Consider the following 16,214-nt stretch of genomic DNA (forward strand, 5'->3'; position numbering starts at 1 on the left):
ATCAGGACTAGTGGAGAGTCCTTGACCGACATTATCGAAAGTAGGACTTAATCTTGTGAAAGTCTCTCTCAATTCGATAGCTTAATTTATATTATCCTATATCGACCGACCTTGCAATTGGTTTATCTATAGTTTTAATCCAAACAAACCGAGTCAAATAAGAATCTGAAAAGTCCTCTGTAGCATATAAATATGATTTTACTACTACCGAAATCAGATAAATAAACAAAAACATATAGTATCACTTTGAAGGTCAACTTCTTAAAAACAACAAAAGTTAGTATTGTTTCTCTATGTAAGATTCACTTTCGTTAATTTGCATAACAATTGAGTTCTATAAAAGTTGAATCAAACTGGGGAAACTCGCCTTGAAGAGATGAGAAACATATTTGAATTTAAGAACTCCAGGGTTGGGTTGTAGATGGTGGCGTTGGTCGTCGTGCTAACTCTTTCGATTCAACTTAAATATCATATGTTCTATTCTTGGAAGTCGGATCTATGGAGGACATTGTTCCTTCAACGAAGACAACATTGATACTATTTTTACTTCTAACTTGAGGCAAAGCGCGAGGTCTAGCCTCCCCAGCCAATATTGTTCAACATTTAAGGTAGATGCTATTTTAGTGTATGTATGTATATTGTATAGAGGGTCCTAAATGTTTTTAATAATAATTAAAATAATTATTTAAGATAATAACAGATAAAATAATAAATAATTAAGTATCTAAAATATAAAATAAAAAATAAAAATGCTCATTTTAATATTTAAACCGGATCAAAACCACATCCTGAAACAAATCCATTTTCTTTTGCAAAATACAAACACATGGACCAAATTTGCTGTTACTCTTTATTTTATTCATATAATTGGTAAGTCACATCCAAAATTCAAATCGATGTAGCTTCAATTTTGAAGGCTCTTAAACAACTATATAATAATTGGTATATGGTAACTCATTCAAATTTCAAATCGAGTAAGCTTAGGTGATGGCGGGTTCGACCCGATTCCGTTGAAGGTTAGTTGTTAACTTTCTATAAAATAATCATTTCCATATTCCTCCAACAATTTCCATATTCTCTAAACCCAAATTACAATTTCCACTTTCACTGTGCTTTTACTGTTTTATGTGTTCAAATTTCTCAAACTGGATTTAATCACACGATCTCCAGTTTCCAAATCGATCACTTGAAGCTTTTGCTTCCATCTTCAATTGTCAATAGCTGGATCAAAAGATGGCGCAGTGCTATGAAGAATTGCCGGAGGAAATCTGGGAGTTAATACTGGACGGATTGGGCGATGATCGCCACTCAGAGTTGGAATCACTTTCGCTCGTATGCAAACGATTGATGGCGTTAACTAATCGCCTCCGTCTTCGTTTCACCATTGTTGATCAGACGTATTTCATTCACGGTACCATTTCTCCCCTAATTCATCGATTTAGACACCTCAAAACCCTAGATCTCAGTAAATTAAAGCACGGTTATCTCGAAACCGCTCTTCACGAGGTCGCTCGTTCTTCCGTTGCCTTGAATTTGGAAATTCTTGATATCTCCAACCACGATTCGATACCAATTGAAGGTTTGAAAGAGTTGGGATTGAGTAACAGGAAAATCAAGGTGTTGAGATGCGCCAATGTGATCAAACTGCGGGATGAGGATTTGATCTCGATAGCAAAATTCCATCCAGATCTGGAAGAATTAGACGTCAGTTTTCCTCGTCATAAATTCACAATCTCTGCGTTTCGTAATCACAGTATAAGTGAACTTATGATCACCGATGAAGGAATTCAAGGTTTGTCATCCGGTCTCAAGAATCTGACTAAAATCAACATCTCCATGAACCATCTTCTTACAGACAACTCTCTTTCTTATCTATCTTTAAATTGTTTGCGCTTACAAGAGGTGTCATTCATAGACTGTACAATGATCACCATGGAAGGTGTTCGATTCATGCTGCACAACAGCCCTAATATAACATCAATCTCCATGCGTCTCATCTCTAACCTCCATAGATATTCTTCACTTTTCATCAACCCTACTACCTCCGGGAAAACCTTAAGCAGTCTCCACTTCAAAGATTCAGATATTTCTTACGAATTCCTCGAAGCAATCACAAAATCCCAAATCCAATTAAAAAGCATCTCTCTTTCTAACTGCAAAGGTTACACCATAGATGGAATCTGGAACCTCCTATACACATATCAATCTCTCGAGTTTCTCGATCTTTCCAAAAACGATTCCCTCACCGACACCTCCATCACAGGCTTATCTCACTACCTCCATCATCTTATCACCATAAAGCTCAACTCTTGCAAGCTAAAAAGTAAATCCCTGCTCACTCTCATAAAAAACTGCCCCTCTCTTGAAGAAATCGAAATGAAAAACACAGATCTTGGTAAAGAAGAAGAAGAAGATACAGTTACGGGTATTGCAATTCACCCAAATTCAAGTATCAAGTTCTTGAATTTATCAGGAAATGCAACTTTAACAGACGAATGCCTAATCAAGATCGCATCAGTTTGCCCTAATTTAAGATTTCTTGATGTGAGCTCATGTTCAAGTATCACATCCTCCATAGATGAAGTCTTAAAAGTTTGTCCTGAAATTATCCATTTAGGGATTGAAGATTGTTTAGGGGTAAAAAACATAGGATTAAATAATGAGCCTTTGAGATTAAAGAAAGTGTATATGGGTAAATCAGGGGTGAATGATGAAGGATTGGTGGGGATTGGGGTGAGGTGTAATGAGCTTATGAAGATCGACATGAGAGGGTGTTTTCATGTGACAACAAGCGCTGTAAAATATGTTGTTAAAAGATGTGAGAAGTTGAAGGAGATTAATATGATGGGGTGTCCTAATTTACACGTGTATATGGTTGATTGGATGGTGTTTTCAAGGCCATCATTGAGGAAATTGGTCCCACCTTCTTATGCTGTTACTAGTGAACATCAACGCAAGCTTCTTTTGCGCCATGGATGCCAAATTTGTGATAAGTAGGTTAGGTTGCTGTTATTGGAGTTGATGTGGGCGTTTTGGTCATTTTGTTTGAAAATAAGTTTACTTGAAGTTGCATTTATCTTTTGTATTCTTCTTGGTTTGTTTTGTTTGTTTTGTAATTAGAATTTGTTTTGTTTGTTTGTAATTAGAATGGCATGTAGATTGTGAAACAAATGTGTGCAAATTTAGATTTAGCTTTGGAGAGCTTTTGTTGTATATTTGTTATGTGTAGTTAAAATTTAGAAAGCATGTTTACCAAATTATAGTATTTTTGAACCTATTTCCCATATAATCGTATTTGCAATGGATGAAAAGTAAAAAAAATATATATATATTTTTTAATATTTGTTTTTACTTATAATAACTTTTAAAATATATTTTTTCGTTTAAATCATTATAAAATATGTATTTAATACATCATACAGTTGAAATATTAAGTCCTAAACACGTTCGAATCCATAGAAAAATAATAAGTTGTATATCATTTCCAATTGAACATGATACCCTAAATATCTCCTGATTTGGAAACTAATTACACATATTTTGATACAAAATATGAAATTCATTCAATTTTTATTTATCCGTGTAAAATCTTAAACCACTTTACATGACTTGTTTTGAATAAGGAATCATAAATATCCAACAATTGTATTGGTAAATGTTTTTTTTTTTCTCAAAATGCCATAAATATTCTGATAAAAAAAAACTCATATTCTTATTTGTTAAAATTTGATAGTTATAAGGAAAAAACAAAAACAATACAATCCCAACTATTTTTATTTCTAATCTCAAACAAGTAATAATGAAATAACACATAGAAAATTATTCAAAACATAAAAGTAGCCAATCACCTTTTTATGTAGTAGTACTGTAGCAAGGTGCTTGATCTTTTGTAGTCAGTTGTTCCACTGAAAAATATGGTCAAAAAGTATATAAACCAAATAACTTGCAACCACTAATCAGTTCAATCTATATTCTTATAACAAAAAACACAAGAATCAATGTTGAAATATAACTTGATAAATGGTTTATAATGATGATCTACTGCACTATTCATCTACTTTTAATATCTGGAAATCTGAATTGGTATCTAAGGCAGATATCATGAAAGGATTCCCAATAATGCATTTTTATATTTCTAATCTCAAGCAAGAGGTAAGAAGACTACAATTGGGAAAAAGCTTATGCTTTTTATTTACAATAGAAAGAGTTGATAAAAGTGATTACAAAAGGAATGAAATGCTAAGCTGTTTATTATAATAAATACATAAATAAATAAACAAGCTAAGAATCAGGCTCGTTCCATTTCATGTGGTATTGGGCTAAGTGCAATAAAAGTTTGGACCCTTAAAAAGATTCAAAGTGTGTTGATGTTACGAAGGATGTGTTATTCGAAGACATTTTTCAGAATTACAAGTACAATGTGTTAAGGGGAAAGGATGAAGAGTCAGAGTTCCCGATAGCAAAATTTTCTCTTTTCAATCCGAACTATATTGTAGAATCTTCTAAAAGTTGTAGCATCAATGGATCAAATAGTCTTATCATGAATGGATCGTGTAGACTCCTTTTAAGCATGTTAGAGCATTCATGTTTTGCTATTATCATGAGATTGCATTGTTAGATTATGAGTTGGCTACGAAGTTCAAAAAGAGTGTTCCTATCCTAATACAACATCGAAGAGCATATCAAAGTTTAAAGATGGAGAAGATGGAGATATCATTCATGAACTAGAATGGGATGCCTACTCATACAAGAAGAAGAATAGATCCTTTGAAAACTCATTTTTGAAGATCAGTGATAAAAGATAAGTTTCTTTCGCAACTCTACAAAGTATTTTGATTAGAGTTACCACGCTTGATTCTAATTTAGTGAAAGACTGAAAAATAGATTATGAACTATCTGGTTTCGTGGATAGCTGTTTAGAAATCGTTTGTTAAGTGTTGTTGATTTGTTATTTGATTGAAGACTTCAAATCTTATGGGACTTGTCACAACGGGGGAGAATGTTGAGACATAGTTTTTTTTTGTGACAGTCCAAAGCTTTGTTGTTTATTTCCGAAGTAGTTTTTCACAATTCGTAGTATAGAAGTGAAGTTTTGATGTTTGTATTTGAAGTAGTTTGCAGAGCATATTATACTCCTTCGGATTGGATTATCACATGGAGTATAATATACTCTACGAACTACTTCAAATAAAAAAACATTAAAACTTCACTTCTATACAAATTAATGTGAGAGTCTGTATATGTGTTTGCTCATGTGTTAATTTATGATTGGTTTTGTACCATACAAGAATCACTATCACACACACTCTCTCTCTCTCTCTCTCTCTCTCTCTCTCTCTCTATATATATATATATATATATATATATATATATATATATATATATATATATATATATATATATCAACGATTTTTGTAAGTTTTTATATTTATTGGAGCCATTTTACTTTTCTTCTAAGATCATTCAAAATGCTTACAATGTTATTTACATCATTTTTTATTTTTAATTTCATATTTTACAATTGGTCATTCTTTTCTTATCCTAATAGATAAGAATGAATGTGGATTAACAAGAAACCCCTTTGAGATAGTCCAAGCAAATAATAAGAGATGACGAGGAAATGTCCAAATACTAACTATCTAAATGTTCTTATTTCCTCATAAGAAAAATACACATATCTAATTCTTAGCTGACAAAAAAATATATCTAACAGTTTTATTTATATTTAAACAAGAACAAATACAAAATTGAAAAGGTAAGACAGATGTATCATAAGTACCAATTAAATACAATAAATTAAAATAAAAATCAAAAGTTTTTATAAGTTACATTATTTAATTATTTTGTTCTTACTGCTCTAATAATGTTTAGTAAAGGTTAAAAAATAGATGTATCATAGGTACTAATTAAGTACAATGAAATAAACAAAAAGACTTCAAAGATTTTTTTAAATTACATTATTTAATTAGAAAAGTGTTGGTCGATTAGAAAAGGAGTGTGTGCTTTCGGAAAGAATTAGATAGAAAAGAGCGTATGATCGATTGTGGACAACAAATCAAATGAAGATGAAGACGATGAGCATCTGGAAACGGCGAGAGTGCATTTCATTGGAGGTGAGCATCAGGCATTGGCCAAATGACAGGCGTTAATGGAGATTTCTTGAGTAGAGCAAAGAGGTGGTATAAGAGGAAACACTCACAGAGGGTTGAGGAAGGATGAAGATGAAGGCGGTGGGTTTCTAAGATAGTGGAATATACTGGATGAGAGAGCGGTGCGGAGGCAGTAACCATGGTTGAATAAGTAAACCTGATGAATAATAGCATCTGTTAGGTACAGTTCATAAGGGGGTTTGGTTATATATATATATATATATATATATATATATATATATATATATATATATATATATATATATATATATATATATATATATATATATATATATATATATATATATATATATATATATATATATATAGACACACACTAGGTTAAAACCCGTGGAAACCACGGGTATGGAAGAAGAAAACTATTGATAATTTAAAATGGTAATGAAAAGGCAAAGATTTATAAAAAAATTTAAATTTAGACGTTTGTGTATAAGTTTGTAAGGATTACTATTTTCTTTTTGAATTACAAAAACAAATTGCACATACAACTTTTGCTATGTGTAATTTTGTAGATATATTTTTAATTGAAGATGATATCTCAATTAAAGACATATCAAAGCAACAAATAAAATAAAACTAAACAATAAAGTAATTAACAATTGAATTAGATAATATATACAGGGATGTTCAAAAAACATTGAACATATTTGATATTGTTTATTTAATATGAAAGATAATCAAATTAATAAACAATAAAATTTATAAATTCAATAGATGAATGGAAAAAGGAAGTGTATTACATTACATATGTCATAACAATAAAGAAAACACTGAGAAATCATTTGCAACACAAGTTCGTGCAAAAAATCGATGGTGAATACTTTCAAAACTAAATCCGATTGTTAACCTATGCCAATAACATTCGTATTTTCATTTTGATTACAACAAAGGGGGAATAAACGAAGAAATTGTCGACAACTAAAGTTTGAACTATAATTGGTGGTGAAAACATTCAAAAAATGGGATTCGACATGTTAAAGGTATAAATCTTTCGTAGATTAGTCACTCATACATTTAATTTGGTTGGTGAGAGTGAGGAAAAATCCAAAAAATGTTTAATTTTTCTTCGTTATATAATCAAAGAAATTATAAATTATGATTGATGATTACTTATTTAAAGACCAAAACTTGTTCAACTAAAAGAAGAGAGGTTTGTTGCAATGAGAAGATGAAGTAATTGGGAAGAATCTAAGGGACGAAGTCAAGTTTATACAAGAGAATGAAATACTCTATTGAGAAAATTATATTGTAAACTTCAATGGGTTTAAAATTTTGATATATATATATATATATATATATATATATATATATATATATATATATATATATATATATTTATAAAAGTATGATTATGTTTTTTCGTCAAAGACAATTCATTTAGAAATTTATGATTTTTTTACAGGTGTCATCCAATTAAACATCCATCAAACCAAAAGAGGTAACCTAGTGAAATAAATATGATAATTTGATATTATAAAAAAAAATAAACGAATTCACATCGCTATTTTTTGCATTAATACAAAGACACTTAAATTTCATTAAATTGAAAACATGACACTATATAATAAAAAGGGAATGCGTTTAATTAATGGCACTAGGTACTCCTCCTTCAACTAATGAACAAATGAATAAAGTTAAAACATTGATTTGAATGATAAACCTTACAATAACCTAAACACCTTTAATGAATGATTCCCCAGAGTATCTTTATCCCTAATAATGATAATTAACCAAAAATCTTCAAACGCTAATAAAGAAAATGGGATTCAAGCAACGTGAATAAACCAAATAATCAAGATTATGAAACTAATCAATTAACTTCGGTATTGATCAAGTGAGATTTAATAAATATGAATGACCTGATAATCAAGATTATCTTACCAATCAAAATATCTTTGTTTTCCTATGTTCCTAAAATCAGATGGTAACAACACATGAGGAAAAAAAACTTTTTTTTTAATCTTCTGCTACCATCACCTGTATGCACACCAATATCAAAATATAAATCACAACAAATCACAGTGCAAATTACATTTTTCTATCTTTTGGTTGAACAGTATAAAAGTAGCATCAAGTGTTGAATAATTAAATAAATAAATGGACTAAGTTGTTTTTTATGTTTTAATCCGTGAGCTACATGATAAGTTTTAACGGGCATTCAACCATATCAAAGCACTAATATATATATATATATATATATATATATATATATATATATATATATATATATATATATATATATATATATAACTCATCCTTAAAATCAATCCTGAAATATGAAATAAATTATCCTCTCACTCTTAGTTGCAATTATGCATATAATATAATTTATTATCACTGAATTTTCTTTCTATAAATTTCACTTTGGATTCAGACACATAACCATAGAGTAAGGATAATACCTCAACAATGGACTCATTTCCCAAATCCATGAGATCCACAAATTCATTCCTAGAAAAAATAAAAAATAAATTCTCACCCCAAAAATCAATCCTTGAAAGATCCAGAAACACAACTACATTATGAGATTGATGACATTTTGATTAAGGATGAAAAGTATAACCTCTTAACATATAAACAATCTTTGAAAACATGTATGAATTACTCAGGCAGCTTGAAGTGACTCAGTTTGCTTTCGATTTGTCAAACATTTCACCTGCATGAAGGACCATCTTTAGATTAGATTACACAAGAATATAGGAAGCAAAGAGCATTTTACTGTTGACATGTGAACACTTTCCACAAAAATTGGACTTGTTGATGAAATAGTATAAGTTTGTGTTACCCTTCATAATAAGAGTAAAGGTTAAAAAGAAATTAACTAAAACCTTATTACCTTCGAGCAGCCATGGTGAATACCACCGAATCAACCATTCAATCATGTTGCATTATGTCCTGATCTGAGCCTGCATATATTACTCAAAATTAGGAGCAACAGTTGAATACCACTGAATCAACCGTCCAATCATAATCTCACAATACTTATTTGATAGTTTTAACTGTAAAAACTCTGACTTTTCTCTCAAACATTTCATCAAACAGATTATGTGCATCAGAGAAACATGCAAGAGAACTTACAATACCAGGGAAACGGTCACTAAAAACGAATGTGTACACATTCTTTTAATCGATGGTAGTGTGAGAAGATAAAAGACGCTCCGATCTTCTTCTAGATAAAAGCTTCGATACACTCTAGGCTGGGGTGGTGGTCGTATCCTTTAAAGTGATTTAGGCTAGGGGAAACTGTATGTCATTTTAAATGTAAACAATATCTCCAAGATTTGGGGATTTGATGTATTTTAAAATTTGAAGCGCTGATTTGGTTTCCAAAACCATTGGAGAAATTGTAGAAGTAACGGTTGAACAATAGAACGTTTCCAAAATTCTTGCTCTTTTTTTTTGTTGGATACTATCGATTTGAAACTGCTGAAAAGAAGGAGTATATGTTTGACTGTAAGGAAAATGCGGAATTTCACTTAGACGTTTTGAGCGGGAAAATTTTATTGGAGAGGGCTTAGCAATTGCCACGTGGCAATAAATGTACTTATTTATTAGGATTACTAGGTGTAAAACCCATGTATTACATGAGTTTAATTAAAGAATATATATATATATATATATATATATATATATATATATATATATATATATAAATTTAAAAATTTAAAAATTTTGAATTTATAAGAAAAATACGAAAAATTTGAATTATTAAAAATAATGAGACTTTAATGTATTGAATACATTACATATATAAATTCTTTTTAATAAATACTTTACATATATATTATCTTACACATTAAATATGAAATTTTAATTTAATAAAATGAAAAATACAATAAAATGACAAGTGGAAAATAGAAAATTTAAAAAATCTAGAAAATATCATGTGTTCAAATGAATGAGAAGATGACATGTGGCAAAAAAACCCTTCATTTATTATAGTACTAGGTGTAAGTCCCATATATTACATGGGTTCATTTTAAAGAAAAAAATTGAAATTCTAAACATTTAAGAGCTTTGAATTTATAAGAAAAAATTAGAAAAATATTGAAATTAAAACTAAATTGTTTGTTTTTCTTTTAAATTAAACAAATAATTTAGATAAATAAAAAAGGAAACTAATGAAATTTTAATTTATAAAATTTGAAATTAGAAAGAAGTTCATTAATGAAATTGATATGTATTTATTATTACATTTATTGCAATTATTAAATTTTAAATATTATGTGGAAATTAATAAAATAAAAAAACCACAAAATGTCATGTAGAAAAAAATTAATTGAAAATAACCATAAAATAACATGTGACCAAATCAATGAATCTGACATGTGGCAAAAAAATTCTTTATTTATTAGGAAGGATATATATATATATATATATATATATATATATATATATATATATATATATATATATATATATATATATATATATATATATATATATATATATATATATATATAAAATAGTGTTGTCGCTAATTTGATAAAAATAAGGTTAATGTTATCATGTGGACCAGATGTAACATATATGTACGTTAAGTTCTTAATTATGGTGGTGACTGTGCCCATTTGATGTTCCTTAACATGTTTAACTAATTTATTTTTTATTTTATTATTTAGTGTAAACTATATTTTTCATAATTATAATCACTAACTTTTTTGTTGTTGAGATGCTTCATTCATCTAAATGAACATTTTCATCTTATTGATATTTACCTACACAAACCATAATCTTGAACGGTTTATAGTATTTTTTAAGCTAACTTCATAATATTTATAAAACATGTTTTAACTATATAAAGCAAAGGTGTTTTAAATCGAGTGTCATACAATATAAAAAATAAAAGATGTTATTGGAATTTATATTTACAGGTTCAATTGAAATATAGTCTGAGATAACTCCAACCACATTAGATAAAATTGCAAAAAAAGTCTTTGTGGTTGGCAAAATTCTGTAATTTTAGTCTAAAAAAGTTTAGTGGTGTATTAGTGGTCCGATTTTGGATATTTTTAGTGTTTTTGGTCCTTATACAGTTAAAATGACTATTATACCCTTTAGATTTCTATTTTAATTTTTTTATATTTATATTATTGTTTTTAAATAATTAAAGATATTAAAAGTCTCTCTCTCTCTCTCTCTATCTATCTCTCTCTCTCCGTCTTTGACTTGTGAAAGTCAAATGGACTTATGAGGAAACACGCTAAAGCACTTTCCTTCCCTGATCAAATTGAAGCCATATACAAGTGAATGAAAGAAAATTAACCAGTTCTTCTTTTTCTCCTCGTAACCATTCACCACCTCCATCCTGAAATGGTGTTAAATATAGGGCATAACCCTCTACATCTTCACGAATCTACAACCTAAATTCATCAATTCTTAAACACCACCATTTCACCAGCCCCTTACCCCACCATAGGACCACCTTGTACAACTCTCTATTGACCAAAATCACCACCAAATACTACCCAACCTTCACATTTTATGTTTACCTTTCTTCCTTCACTGTCGAGAATAGGCACCACCAAGGAGTGGTGTTGTTGTAACCATCGAACACCACTAAAAAACACCACTGGTGGCTTTTAACCACCGTGAACCACACCAATAACCTACCACAAACTCCACCTTATATCCCCTACTGTTAGATTAATCAAACACCACCTAAGCACTCTCAAACACCACCGGTCACCATCCATAGTTTCACTAACCACCTCCTCCCAGCAAGGTTGCCGGAAAAATGAGAAAGAAGGAAGTTGGAAAAAATGAGAAAGAAGGAAGTTTGGCAACCCACTGCCACCATCCTCCAAACACCACCCAAGCACCCTCAAACACCACCAGTCGCCATCCACAGTTCCTCCAACCACCTCCTCCCACCAAGGTTGCCAGAAAAACAAGAAAGAAGGAAACCTGACAACCCACTGCCACCAACCTCCATAACTACTATTGTCGAAATCCTTTCTCTTTTATCTCCAACTCGTCGCTTTAGTCAAGCAGAAGTAGGAACACAATAACAAGTGACCGACGGAGCAGCCTCCTGCCGTACGTCGCCACCAGCTGTCGCTGCAAATTTCAGAATCAAAATCCAAATCCGGATAAATCAGATCTAGTTTAGAGGATACAAAGTCGATTTCTAGGATCTGCGATTGACATTCCCCTCTTAATTCGAGTGGTCGATGACAGCGGCTTTAGGGTTCTTCAGTTGAAGCTTTCACTTGATTTTGTGATTCCAGTTGCTTGAGCCTACATTTGTTAATGGCATCAAGATCTCATAGTAGGCAATGAAACATCAAGTTTAAAACCCTCATCCAACCTTCCTTCTTCAAAAAACAATTGTTTATTCTCTCTTCAAAATTCAAACAATCTCTGCATAATGTCCCCTTAATCCGAACCACACACATACACATAGAGAGAAAGAGAGAGAGAGAGAGAGAGAGAGAGAGAGAGAGAGAGTGAGAGAGAGAGAGAGAGTTGGGTAGGGTGGGGGTGGGGTGTAGGGGTAGTAATTTCCTTTTCTTTTTCTTTTAGTTAAAATAATAATAAAGTCCCATTTAATAATTACTGACTCAGAAAGTGCTGACTGAGAAATGTCTGTCAGGGTAAGAAATCCTGATTAAGTAAGAAACCATTGTGTTTGATTGTACATCTGACCGAATGTGCCGACTGATAGAAAATGACAATTTACCCTATTGCTCTATACAGTGATGGATGAAGTTGCTAAAGAATTATAAAAATATACAAATTGTCATTCAACAATTCAAACAGTTCATTCATTTACCAGATTCACATTCATCAATCAATTTAAAAGATTGATAATCAGCCATTAATTTGAAGTTTAATAAATTTGTGTTACTTATGAGACATGCAACAAACACTAGCCATAACACTTAGAGCTAGAATATCAAATATTAAAAGGAAAACAAATGATGAACTCATATGAATACAATCACATATAATCTGAATAAAAAACATAAAGTAAAAACATCAATCCCTGAAATAAAGTGATTGCATCTTGAATTTATGGAATAAAAAATAGAATAATAAGATCCAATATTATTTCTACATTAGCCACACTACATCAGAGCTTGGAAAATCCAATAACAGATGAGTGGTCTAGCTCTTATTGAACCTATAACTTTATTTGATAAAAATTCAATTCATCACAAAGTAAAGAACAATTACACAACATAAATAGAGATTGTCTAGTCCTGTATTGTCATAAGTCATAACTCATCCAGGTGAGATATGAAAACAGCATGAACTTGATTTGGTTTTAGTAAGAGACTGGTAGGAGTTTGTTTTCACAACATAATTTGGTTTCACACATCCAAGTGAGATGAAAACAACATGAATTTCATGTAGATTGAGGCATCACATTGTTTACGAAGGGTTTCACACAGGTTTTAATAGTGGAATGACCAATCATGATGTCATGGCTCCAGGTTCAACCTAAATTGATGTACAAGCAAATCAATTGAATGATATTTAAAAGCATAAATTCCAATATTAATTGATTCAGATAGAACATGTTAGGTTTTATGTATTACAACAATCCTATGGTGCACATACAACCCTAATGCTTTGGATCTAAGTTTTCTCTAGTTATACATGCAACAAAAATTATCCAAAGCATGAAGCCTATAACTAGCATACAATTTGATATTTGAATCATAAAATACTAGTTAGAAAACTACTTCCTTTTGTAGCTTGTTGTATTTTGGCCTTTAAGAACTTAGCACCCCAAGTGTGATGCTTCAAACGGTTCACAACACACCATGAACAAATGGAGGAACTTGAGAGAGAGTATGGAGCACAAAAATCGATTATAGTTCTTCCTAGAAGACTTAGGTCAACCAGTTTTGGCTAAGGGGTAACATATATATAATGTAGGATTCCAAGGGTCTTGTGTAAACCCTAATCCATACACATGGGATTACGATCCATAACTTATGTGGATTAACTCTTTATGGATTCTTACATAAACTTAGTCTACCATGGATCAAAAACCCAAACCATATGGTTACTAGTTTACATAATTAGTCCCCGTTAATTTAATTAGTCTCTTTGGATCACTAAATTAATTCCAAATTAATTCTTGATCAATAGTAATTAAATATTATAATTTCTCAATTAATATGTAACGTCCAAACTGTCAGGTATCATTATTATTCAATTTAGGATTCATGTTTTAAGGTCTACTCGACGAGTGGATGATATGACTCATTGAGTAGCAGCGGGATGGGACACGTCATTTAATGATTTAACTCGACGAGTCGGGAAGGGGACTCGACGAGTAGGAGTTGGCGGGGTTTTGGGGTTTTGCACCCTATATAATGGACCATTAGCGCCTCCCACTATCTTTTATCACCCCTTGAGAGCCATAACCCTAATTTTCGTGTCTGTGAGCCTTGTGAGTGTTTTGGAGCTTTGGGAAGTGATTTAGTGAAGGAAATTTGTAGACCGAGAGCCTAGCATCAAGGAAATCCATGTGGATCCAGAGTCTACTTCAGTTTGGGCACATTTTGGAGGTAACCAACTGATTACCTTGATCTCTTCCCTTCTAGAATCTCTCTTTTGTAAAGTTTAGGGTTTCTTTAGCTTATTTATGAAGGGATTATTATGTGGGAGCTAGATCTGAAGTTGAAACTTCAGATATGAACCTCCTTTGGGTCCTAAGTTCATAAAGTTCTTAGTATTGTCATGAGAGAACCCTTCCTTATGAGTAAAACTTCATTCCAAGCTTGGATTCGAATTTTGAGGCACACAAATACGTAAAGGTAGCAAGTTTACTTTGCTAATGCACTCTATGGGACCTAGATCTACTATTTGGATCGGAGGAATAATTCAGAATCGCTTGATCATGGGAGTATTCGTATAGACCCGGCGAGTCTGGGAGATGATTTGGCGAGTCGGGTAGGGTTTTTATCTGAATTGGTCCCGCGTGGACTCAACGAGTCTGGGAGATGACTCAGCGAGTCAGTTTGGGTTTCCAAGCACTGGGTCACGTATTGACTCGGCGAGTATGTTAGAAACTCGGCGAGTTGAGTCGAGTAACTCTTAAATCAGGATGAACTCGATGGAGAGAAAGTTGCACTCAACATATAGGGAAACATGGACTGTTGACCATCGACCAATGACCTTGACTTTGACTAGGGAGTGTCTTGTGCCTTCCAAGGGCTTTTTGGTAATTTAAGTAATTATGGAGTGGACCACTTGTGGGTACAGGCGAGGTGGTTGAAGCTACATCTGGAGGGGTAGATAGTATTATTCGGAGCTGCTAGCGAGGTGAGTTATCCTCACTATATCACTAGGGTCTAAGGCACCAAGGCCAGCCCTTTAGGTTTTTATATAGATTATAGTATGTTGTATGTGGTTATGATCTGCTAGATCGGTATTCGAATAGACAAGATGTTGTTATGCTTTATGATTCGTTAGGATCGGTATGTTAGTGACCTGGTTAGGTTGGTATTCTGGTTATAAGTGATTGCTATGATAAATGATCTGTGAGATAGTCATATCTGATATATGTATGCCAGTTTATGTCATTTATGTGAACATGATTATTTGTTTGATGATTGGGTTGAGGCGGTCCTGCTTGTGCTGAAGGCCAACACACTCGACGAGCGGCCCGGATAGACTGTCGGCCCTACATGACGGTCCAGTCATACCGAAGGCTCAGGATAGATCTTGATAGACTCTAGGCCTTGCAAGGCGGTCCAGTCAGACTAAAGGTCAAGTATGCATGTTGTTGTTATCTGTTATTGATATGGTACTATCGGTGTAGTATTGGTATTTTGGGGGTATCTCACTAAGCTCTCGGACTTACAGTTTCAGTTTATTGTTTCAGGTACATCAGGAGATCGTGGAAAGGCAAGGGCGTGATCGTGGAAAGGCAAAGACCATGAACAAATGGAGGAACTTAAGAGAGAGTATGGAGCACAAAAATCAGTTATAGTTCTTCCTAGAAAACTTAGGTCAACCAATTCTGGCTAAGGGGTAACATATATTTACTGTAGGATTCCAAGGGTCATGTGTAAACACTAATCC

The 16,214-nt window shown here is 32.1% G+C and overlaps 1 protein-coding gene across 1 annotated transcript; it reads left to right on the forward strand.

Moving 5' to 3' along the window:
* The first annotated feature begins 891 nt into the window (after positions 1 to 891).
* LOC145042689 (RNI-like superfamily protein) lies at positions 892 to 3,289 on the forward strand. The gene is made up of 2 exons (XM_078991153.1): positions 892 to 1,016; positions 1,171 to 3,289. The coding sequence occupies exon 2, from the start codon at positions 1,234 to 1,236 to the stop codon at positions 2,995 to 2,997; it is 1,764 nt and encodes a 587-aa protein (XP_078847279.1). The 5' UTR covers positions 892 to 1,016; positions 1,171 to 1,233; the 3' UTR covers positions 2,998 to 3,289.
* Positions 3,290 to 16,214: the final 12,925 nt, after the last annotated feature.

Source organism: Lactuca saligna, chromosome 4 (assembly GCF_052625555.1).
Source record: "Lactuca saligna cultivar CGN05327 chromosome 4, ASM5262555v1, whole genome shotgun sequence".
In the NCBI taxonomy this organism is placed as follows: Eukaryota; Viridiplantae; Streptophyta; class Magnoliopsida; order Asterales; family Asteraceae; genus Lactuca; species Lactuca saligna.

Bases quoted from the DNA above. Each gene is read 5' to 3' on its own strand.
- LOC145042689 (XM_078991153.1), top strand. From the start codon at position 1,234: ATGGCGCAGTGCTATGAAGAATTGCCGGAGGAAATCTGGGAGTTAATA.